The following is a 10,608-nucleotide window of genomic DNA, read 5'->3' as shown; positions in this document are numbered from 1 at the left end:
GATTTACTGAAGACTGTTGGGAGGACTGTCGCGATGGGGGAGAGAGTGCTTAGGGTGTCCTCCCCCCCACCCCCACTCTCCAGTCTCTTTTTGTTGGGGAAAGTGGGCAAGTGTTACCGTGAGAAGATAGAGCATATTTCACCTTTCAGGGGATCGGGGTTGGTGCTTGTCAGTAATTAGCTTTTTCTACTTTTTTTTTTTTTGCAATGAGAAGAAACGGTCAAGATGTCAGAACTCTATGGGCACATTTCAGGTAGAGGGAGGGTAGATGGAGGTCAATCCGCTTTTTAAAAATTTCCACTTTTTACCGTAGAAGGTGAGGAACGTGGACACACGTGAACCCTCAAGGCACGTGTGTGTATGTATGCACGAGCGCCCCCTCGCTCCCCCCACCCCCTCAAGGGCACCGCAGGCTCTAGACTGGTTGCCGGTTTACACCTGACTGCCCGGCCCTCAGGGGGTCAGGTGCTTCCCCGGGCGTAAGTGGAAGGGTGTGCGTGTGGGGGTGGTGGCGGAGATCCCCTCTCCCGTGATCCCCCGCGGCGGGGCTGGACTTCGGCGCGGTCCGCGGAGAGCAGCGACTAGCGCAGGCAGCCGGAGGACAGTCCGCTCGCTGCGCCGGCCCCGCCCCAGGCCCCGCCCCAGGCCCCGCCCTTCTGATCTGGCCCCGCCCCTGCCCTGGACCGGCGGGCGCCGGCACCGCCCCTCTTTCCCAGGATGCCGTGCGGCAGCGGCGGCGCGGCGGGCGGAGCCGGGAGGCGGGGAAGCCGTGGCTGTGTGAGCGTGGGGCGCCGTCGCCACCGCCTCCTCCTCACTGTCCTCCTCCTCCTGGGCCCGGGCGTCGCGGGCCGCGGACGGCCCTGGAAGAGAAGTCGCCTCCCCTTCCTCCGCCTCCCTCGCGCCGCGGCACTCCCGCCTCCTCGTCCTGCGCTGCGGGCTCAGGCGGAACCCGGAACGGCCGTCCGCCTCCCCCGCCCTCCGCCGCCTCCTCCTCCTGCTGCTGCTCGGCTTCCTCCTCAGCCCCGGGCCGGAGCGGAGTGTCGGCGGCGGCCGGTTTGGGCGGCGACTCGCGCTTCTTCGGGCGGCGGCGCTTGGCCATGTCGTGTCGGGGAAGGTAATGAGCCGCAGAGCCCCGGGGTCTCGGCTGAGCAGCGGCGGCGGCGGCACCAAATACCCGCGGAGCTGGAATGACTGGCAACCCAGGTAGGTGAGCCGGCGCCCAGCCCGCCGCCGCGACCCCGGGCCCCGCCTCGGGCGGGCCGAGGCCTAGGACCGCCGGGGTGGGAGGCGCGGCCTAGGCTCTCCACACCCCCCCGCCCCCCCCCGCACCGAAAACCGGGCGCGGCTTCCTGGGTCCCCTCCCGCCCCGGTCGGGGGAGGAAGGCCGCTGGGAGGCGAGGCCTAAATGCCTCCCCTTTCCCTGCGCTTCAGTCTGGGGGCTGGAGTCGAGAACCCGGGGCCCCGGGAGAAGACACTTGCCTAGGAATTGGGTTCAGGAGGGTGAAGGAAGGGGGACCAGGTTGTGGGGGTGAGTTGACTTACCACCTTCCCCTCAAGTTGGGCGTTGAGTTTGAGGGATCCTGAGAGTATTGGGTCCTCTCTGTTTATCCATTAACTTCCCTGATCCCTCTCCCGCTCAGCCCTCACGTGAAAGATTTTTCCTTAACAGCGATCTCTATTGTGACACCCCCCCCCCCCCCACGTGTTAATCTTAAAACACACACACACACAACCCATCACTCCCGAGTCTTTACTCTGACAACAGGGTAGTTGTGGAGCGTGAGACGAGATTGTGACTGTGTTAATGGGGACCGACCGACCCTGGTACTGAAGAGTGAAGTGCAGGGGCAGTTATTTGGGCGGAGAGCAGTTCATTCCTGGACACTTGAGCGGACACTCGTTTACAGGAGTAGAGAATTTGTTATGTTTTCAGAAAGGTTTGGGGCCTAGTTGGAAGTGAATATTTGGAAAATCGACTGCTTTTTGTTTTTTTTTCCCTGTTTTTTTTTGGCCTCTCCACGCTGGTTGCAGGATCCCAGCTGCTCTACTAGGCATCGAACCTGGGCCTGGGTAGTGAAAGCCGGGAATCCTCACCACTAGGCCACGAGGGAACTCCTTGAGGAGCATTGACTTTAAAAAAAAAAAAAGTAATTTTCATATCTTTCTGATTAATCATGGGCCAGTTGTACCTTATTTAGGACTGATTTATTCTTACCTCTCTTACTGAATAAGTGCTTGTAATAGACTATTGGAACTTCGCCCAGTGCCTGGAAGAACTCCCTAAACGTATGTAATATTTTAGGGTTCCTTGATTCATTGTGCTCTCATATTTTGAAGCACACGTGTGTTATGATTACCCAGGAACTAGGCAGATAAATGTTAGACACACACGTTGTTGGGATGACTTTTGCTTCTTAATGGTACTTTTAATTCCAGCAGTGTTTGGAAATTAGTAAGGTGTTAGAATGTAGCACTTAAGACTTGATAGAAAAATAAAAATAATCTTTTGGTTAATGAGTGGTACACATCTTATTCTGCTTAATATGCCTTTCCAAATCCTGTGTCTGTTGAGAACAGGTGACTTTAAAAGTTAATACTTGAGCCTAGAATTGAGATGTTAAATAGTTAAACAAGTTTGGAAAGCATAGTTTTACTCTTCCTTTGCCACTTAGGGTTTGTGCATGCTTCACATAAAATCAGTTCACTAGTTTTTTTTTTTTAAATCTGTAATTGACATTCTTAGTTGTTTATATGCTTGTTGTAATGTGTAAATTTAATTTTTTTTCCCACCTGTTGACTACATGATAAATGAGCATGATTTGACATTTGAGAGGTCTTTGACAGGTTTTCCATTATTTTTCAGTACTGTGGTCAGCATATGTAAAAGAATGAACATAGTATCCCTTTAGAGGACTAAATAAAGTGCCATTTACAAAGAGCCCTAGAGTTTCTGGAAAAGAATAAATTGTAGCTTGTGGCTCTGAATAAATGCAGTAGCATAGTTAAAGCTATGGGTTGAGATCACCTGGCTTCATTTGACTGGTATGAAGCAGGGTGGCTTATATAGTTATGGAATATATACATGGTTATTAATTTTATTCATATTTTCTTCTTTTAAATACTTTATTTCTTGGCTGTATGTTGGGTAGGCTGTGTATTCTTTGAAGCTGTGCTCTGTTACAAAGTCTCAGAACTTACTGCCTAGGTGACAGTTGATTCTTGTTTAGTTCCCCACTCCTTTGCGACCCCAGGGACTGTATCCATGCCAGGTTATTCTGTCCATTGGATTTCCCAGGCAAGAATACTGGGGTGGGTTGCCATTTCCTTTTCCAAGGGATCTTCCTGACCCAGGGAACAAACCCATGTCTCCTGTATTGGCGGACGTATCTTTTTTTTGTTTTCTTTTTTTACCTCTGAGACACCTTGAGAGCCCATGAATTGATTAGGATGTTGGAAATACTTGACTTTTTCAGAGGAGAGAACAGAAAAGTACTGACAATATACCATAGCAAAACTTGATTTCTTTGCACGATTGCCTAGTTGTTTCGTTAAATAGCCAAAAAAAAAAAAAAAAAAACCCTCAGGTGTTTGCCAAGTCATAAATTTTCATGAGTTAAATTTGGGGTTGTTGTTATTCTATTCCCTCTTCACTTTAGAAAGGTGACAGACTCCAGTTAACTGAGAGAATGGAGCTCAATTTCCCGCTTGTTTAAATGGGGGTTCGTTTCTCTCAGCACCTTCAAATGCAAGCAGATTCCTTATGGTTCATCAGAATCATTTTGGTTTAAAAAAGTTATTTGCCTTTCTGTGCCAGTCCTCCTGATTTTTTTGGTTCTCTTTCCTTTAATTTAGGCTTCTTAAAAAGCAGGATTTTAAAAAGGCGACTTTTGGTTGGTTTCTTTTCAGTGTTTGTCAGTCTGGAAACTGACTGTTGAGTTAGTGATGGCCACACATGATACTTCATACATGTTGACAGGAAGTGTTCCAGGTGGCTGAGTAGACTTGTGTCATGTGGCAACAGAGCAAGCCCACCTTTGCTAAAAGCATACATCTTAGCAGAAAGCATTTTTATAGCTGTGGCTTATAGGCTCATTTACTGTACTCTTCTTTAACATTTCGGAAGGATTAGGCAAATGAGTGGTCTTACTGCCACTGACCAGTCTCTCCTTTTCTTGACTTTATTTTGGAAAGTAATATTCTAAGTATACCAGTCAAGATAGAGATCAGAATGATTTGTTTAAAAATTAAGTGTATATAGGACTTTTCTCATGGTTCAGTGGCTAAGACTCTGGGCTTCCACTGCAGGGAACATGGGTTCCATCTCTGGTCAGGGAACTTAAGATCCTGCATACCTTGCGGTACAGCCAGGAAAAGAAAAATTCAGTGTATAATTACATTGTTCATTTTAATACTCCAGATGACAAGATTAATTTGACATTGGAGTCAAATATAGATTAGTTCAACAAATAAGAGGAAGCGTTCAGGTCAACCCAAAACACATAATTTTACTTCCACACTTGGGAGTCTTAAGACTTTATTTAACAAATAAATATTGGTGTCTTACTGTGCTCCAACTTAAGATCTTTCTACAGTTCTAACAAGATGAAACTGTATATTAAAAACAGCTTCCACTTTTGGTAAAATGTAGACAGATTGAAGTTCTCACAGTACAAATACCTTCATTCTCTATTGTCACAGACCAGAAGATAGGAAAGAGGCCTGTGAAGATGGAAAAGCCAAAAACTAGTATGTCTGGCTTTGTGAGAAGCTGGATTTTTGATACTAGAGTTGTCTGTTTCAGCCTTTTATGAACCTGTACTGTCAGATATCCATAGATGCATAATATGGTGAAGTACATTTTACAACTATAAATAGAGCTTTAGTTGGACAGAATTTAAAGATTGCCAGTTCAGTACCACATTTTTTCAAGGACATTAAGGAGCTTCAGAGATTATGTATGGGTGTTTAATTTAGGGGAAAAGTTTATTTTTTCATTATAGAATAAAATATATTCCTTATGAAATAATTGTATCTTTAAACTGAACCCTTCCCCCTCTTCTTTGTTGGTTCTTTTTTAAGATGGGAGTATAACTGAAGGGTTTTTTAAATATGAAGAGACAGAGACTGAAATATTCTAATTCAGTGACAATATTCTGCTTCAGAAAATAGGGATGCTGTAGGGATTTTTATAACTAATAGAGCCACTGTCGTTAAGGAGGATGTTGGTTGGTATGGGAGATAAGAAAGCACTTTGTAAAAGGTAGAGCATTATATGGATATTAATTGTGATATAATTCTTCATATAATTCTTTTTATATGTGATTTCCAGTTTAAAACCTGGAGAGTCAGAGGAGGGAAAGCTATACAGTTGAGTGGGGAATGGTGGGGCCATGAAATTCATCTGTTCTATTTTGTCAGTAAATTTGGAGGGGATCTCAAAAATAGAAGAAGGTAGGTAATGGCAAAATACAGGCTGTCCTTGGTTAAAAAAAAAAAAAAAATTCCCAGATTGGTTAGAAGGATGGGGTATTTGTGAAATGTGATACAAATAAGAAATGAAGCTTAAGAGCTGGAGTGGGGCTATATTGTGGTTCTTGAATCACATTGGAAATGTGTTTGGAAAGACTTTAGGGAGCCGTTGAAGTTTTACCCGCATGGAAGTGGCATAATTGAGGATTGTTGGGGGGTGTGTGTGTGTAAGTGTAACCACAGTAGGAGGCAGTTGAACACTAGATAGACTGTTAAGGACCTGAATACTTTGTTTATAATTCATAGTTTAAATTCAGACAAAAGTATTCAGCTCAATATATGGAATTTTCAAAAGCAAAAGCCCCTCATTTGTTATTTGGTGTTGATTGAGGATGATCACTAAAGTGATACTTGCCTGCTCACAATTCAGTTCGGGTTAGGGCACTTACATTATATGGAATGATCATATACATAAAATGGAGTGTGGTTGATGTTTTCGTGAACATTAAGTTCTCACAGCTTTTAAATTTAGGCTTCTTGCCTTCATTGCTTGGTACTTGCTTATTTGCATTTCTCTGCCCATCCTAATAATGAGACCTAAAGTAAATCCCTGAGACAGTTTCCAGTGGACCTCCCTGTATGGATGCACACAAGCTGTCTTTTGTTTGGTATCTTTTCACCTTGTTTTTTTGGTTACCTGTCTTTGGTTGTCTTAAAGTTTTCTTAAAATCCATTTTATGTTGGGGACTACGAAGTAAAACATATTCTCTCTTGTATAGAGGTCTAACAGGGAAGATTGCAGACATTTTGTGATTTCACTCCTGTATGAAATACTCCAGCTTATTAATTTTTTTTAATATAGAGTATAACCTTTTAAATTTTTATGGAGATATTTGTTTTTCTTGGTTTTTAAAAAAATTGAGGTGTGATTGACGTATAGCATATTAGTTTCAGGTTTGTGTACATTTAAAAAACATATTTATTTGGCTGCATTGGGTCTTAGTTGTGGCATGCAGGATCTTCCTTGCATCATGCGTTATCTTCCATTGTGGCACGTGGATTGTCTACTTGTAGCTCCTGGGCTCAGTAGTTGCAGGGTATGGGGCTCTCTAGTTGTGGCACGTTGACTTGGTTGCTTTGTGGCACCTGGGGTCTTAGTCACCTGTATTGTAAGGCAGAGTCTTAACCACTGGACCATGTATGTTTTTATTATGTTCTGCTCCATCTTGTATTAGTTGATTGTACTTTTCCTCTCCTAGTTGAATTCTTTTTTGAGTTCTTCTTTTTTGAACTTGTTACTTTTTTGAGGAAAAATTTATCCGTGTGTAGATTCGGTGAATTTAACAAATGCATACACCTGTGTAACCATGACCCTGATCAAGATACAGATACACAGTGACTTTGCATCTGGATAACTTCCTTTCCCACTGCACCTTGTCCCACCCTCACCACCAGACCAAACCAAAACAGAACCTTGGCAGACTGTACACGTGGGTCTTGCCTTAAAGTTATTATAGAAAGGAAATCTTTGAATATTATCTTGTAATTTATTACCAACTTATGGTTTCTGCAGATTGATAACCTTATCATCTTCAACATATTTCTGTTATTCCTCTTTTGCAATAGACAAACTTGGGATCTCTGAAGAGCTTTGTGAAAGTAGTTTCCGATGGATCTACTATTAACCTTTTCAGGCATTTGAGTCCTGGACACAGAGGAACTCTTCTAAGTTTGTTGGCTAAACTTGTTCCTGTGAGGTCCAGGTTCACAAACCTTTCTGTGCCCTCTTGCACCTGCTGTTGGTAGCTCTGTTTCTCGTGCTCTTTCTAATGTAAGCATTGTGCTTCCCTTGGGATCCTTACCCTGCCTCTGCCCTCTGTACTCCTTTCCAAATCTTGCTACAGATCTACAGTGAAAGCTAACTGTGCTAGGCACTTCAATCTTTTTTTTTGTTCCCCCAACTAGTTTAAATCCCCAAGGGCTGAGTATGAGTTATTTTCTCTGCTGCTTCTGTGTACTTGCCCCAAAGCACTCCCCAGACTAATTTCTGCCTTATTTAGGGCCTTTGAATGTCCTGTTCTTGCGTGTAGCTACCGCATAGATTGTTCTTCTCAGAGTGCCTGACCTGGGTGTTGTCATGCTTGTTTCAGCCTAATTGCCACCCCCTCAGTGAGAAGCAGCAGCCTTCTCTAATAACTTCTCTAATAATACTCACTATATGAGTTTTTTGTGTATCTTCTCCATAATAGTTTCCCCTCTGTATCCCTCCTTCCCTACTAGTGCATCAATAAATAGTAAATGCTCTAAATCTGAGTGTTCTTTCTCATCTAAATATGTGAAAATGGAATTCTGCAAGTTTATTTTTGTGTTCAGAGTTAACTTCAGGGCTTAGAACACTGTTACAGTAGGAGACATTTTGAGGGAAACTGTTCCTCATACAATAGCCTGGTTAGCCTGAGGCAGCAACTTCATTAAGTTGATGGAACAAGTTCAAAGGGACAGTGTTCTAGTGGGCTGAGGTGGCCAGATCAAACCAGGGCCATGGAGTTTTATCCATCTTGAGGAAATGCTTTGCATATTTATTTATTAAAAAAGCATGTTTATTCATTCGGCTGTCCTGGATCTTAGTTGTTGCGTGTGGAATCTAGTACCCCAGTCAGGGGTTGAACACGGGGCTCCTGCATTGGAAGTCTTAGCCACTGGGCCACCAGAGAAGTCTCTGCGCACGTATTTCAAGTTAGTTTACACACTGACAGTTTATCCCATATCTGTTGTATCTGTTTATACATTATTGAAATAGTCTAATCAGGAAAAAGTTAAGCACTGGGTAGAGCCTCTTTTGGCCTTCCATTAGAATGCCTGAGAAAACAAACCTCTTGCCAGTTGTATGCCTACTGATTGAGGAATGACTGTGAAACCCCCAAATTCCAAGATCCACAAGTTTCTTTCATAGTAATCTTCATACCCTTTGAAAAAAGGAGATTGTATCCCTGTTAGAAATCATTCCCTCGGAAGTTAATGTTGCTGTTCATAGTATGTCTGGAATCTCATATTTATTATGTAAAAACCTTTTACAGACTTTCTGTGTTTACTAAAATCTTTTTCAGAAGAGGAGTTTCCAGGAAATTTCCTGGCAGTTCAGTGGTTAGGGGTCAGCTCTTTCACAGTTGGGGCTTGGGTTCGATCACTGGTAGGGGGAACTAAGATCCCACAAGCCTGGAGGCCAAAAAAAAAAAAAAAAAGAGTTTCTGATATCAGAATTGTAATTTGCTTTTTGGTATGGAGTTTCCTAAATTATGCTATATCTTTTTTTTTAATTAGGAAAGGCATTACTTTTTTTTCCTTTTTAATCAGTAAAGAACCTTGACAGTGCTCTTATAGGTCCACAAGAAAGTTATTGCCGGCTCTGCAGTGGCTGAATTATATGTATATTTATGCAGATTTAAAAAAAATGTTAAGCTTAGTATTTACTAGATATTTATTTTTGGATGTTATCTATATTAATACCTTCCTGCTGATTAGTCAGGAGGCTTCAATAGTAAGCATGTCTTGGACTATATAGTGATATATTTTAGTTTTTTCTCTGACAGCAGTGACAACAATTTTATTTTTTTACTGCTGAAGTTCTTTGAATTAAAAAACCTCCCTCTTATTTAAATTTAATTGAAAAATTTTCCTTTTAGTATTTTAATCTGATTTTAAAAGATGTGGTCTATATGGTATGTGTGTGATTGGAATTTTAACTTACAACTTGGAATATTTAGTTCTTTGAAACAACTCATGACTCTTGCTATTTCTGTTTCTTGAAGGTCTTCGTAGTTTATATTCCTGATAACATGAGCCCTGGAATCCTGGTCTGAATTATGTCACTTTATCTCTAAGTCTCTTTGCTTTGATTCTAATGCTGAAAATTCAGACTCATTGCCCTAATGACAGAGTGTATATTGACATCCTGAGATTTGTCAGAAATTAAGCAGAAAAATCTATTAATTTGAGGAAAGATGTCAGACTTTTTTCTGTCCTCTGTATAATGGGACTCCCTTCTGATTAGATGACTAAAAAGATTCAGAGATGATTGCCAGTATCACGCAGTATGGTAAAGATGAATTAATATGTATTTAATCAGAAAGAAAGCACATCCTGGATTTTATTTTCCAAACAGATTGATTTTCTTGCTATCCTTATATTCTTTTGATAAATGTAAAGAAAAATGAAAATGGTTTCCCAAAAGTAAGGTAATGAAACTTGGGATTTAGTGTCTTCATTAGTCTGGTTTGTAGAGAAATCTACCTTGAGACACCGTTTGTGTTGTTTTTGTAGGACTTGAGTTAGACTTTTGACTGTTAGAAATGATTAATTGGCCTTATTTGAAATATTGAGATCATTTTAATATGTGGTATTTTGTTTCTTTTTTGGAAAATACTGGAATTAAAGATAAATTTGTGCTTAATAAAGATTGTGTCCTTTTATTTAGTTAAAGTGCCCTATCTTGCATAGCTTCTATAATGCTAGTATTCCCTGTGTTTTTATTGTAATCTCATTGAAGATATAAAACTTATATCACAGTGCTCTTCTCCCCCCTCTTTTAGTCTATTTAAAAATCCACTTGTTGTCTTAGTACAGTTACATTGGAGGAGTTAAAAATAGAGCGAGAGTGTTTTAGATGCTTCTCTGAGATATATTTGTTTTTAAGAATGTGTGCATTTTTAGTTCTTTTTTCTTTACATATATTTGTCTTGAGAGATTGGTGTCATGAAAACAGCAGTGTACTAAGCGTGAGAAGATAGAGGTCTTTTGTACTGACGTTACCAGCTGTCCCTCAGGAGGTAGTTCTTGCTTTTCCTAAAATAGGGTTGTGTGGGTTAAAGATAAAGTTTGGGAAATTACTTTCAAAACTAACAAGTGCTATACAAATGATACTTACGTTGCCACATTTGAATCAAATTAGGAATTTTAAAGAACATCACTCTTTTATCTCTTCCTCAAAGAGTTTCAGAATTGACTACGTACATGTACCTAGACTCAAGTTCAAATTTCATTTTTCTCTTCTAATACTCTTTAAGTACCACAATGTGTATATGTGTGTGTAGTTACTTATAAAAATTTCATAAAAGGCATTTATGTCAAGTCTCTCAGAGG

The 10,608-nt window shown here is 41.5% G+C and overlaps 1 protein-coding gene across 3 annotated transcripts in view; it reads left to right on the top strand.

Annotated features, from left to right (window-relative positions):
- The first annotated feature begins 501 nt into the window (after positions 1 to 501).
- Positions 502 to 10,608, top strand: part of SMG1 (SMG1 nonsense mediated mRNA decay associated PI3K related kinase) — a 97,509-nt gene continuing 87,402 nt past the window's right edge. For 2 of the 3 annotated variants that reach the window (XM_043455937.1, XM_043455938.1), the window contains exon 1: positions 502 to 1,203. In XM_043455937.1, coding sequence (XP_043311872.1) covers positions 1,118 to 1,203 — 86 coding nt within the window. In that variant the 5' untranslated portion in view covers positions 502 to 1,117. The remainder of the gene's footprint in view (positions 1,204 to 10,608) is intronic. The other variant, XM_043455940.1, reaches the window with a different exon arrangement.

Source organism: Cervus canadensis, chromosome 32 (genome assembly GCF_019320065.1).
Source record: "Cervus canadensis isolate Bull #8, Minnesota chromosome 32, ASM1932006v1, whole genome shotgun sequence".
NCBI classification, from domain to species: domain Eukaryota; kingdom Metazoa; phylum Chordata; class Mammalia; order Artiodactyla; family Cervidae; genus Cervus; species Cervus canadensis.
The sequence above is the reverse complement of the archived record's forward strand: the minus strand, read 5'-3'. Positions and strand labels throughout refer to the sequence as shown.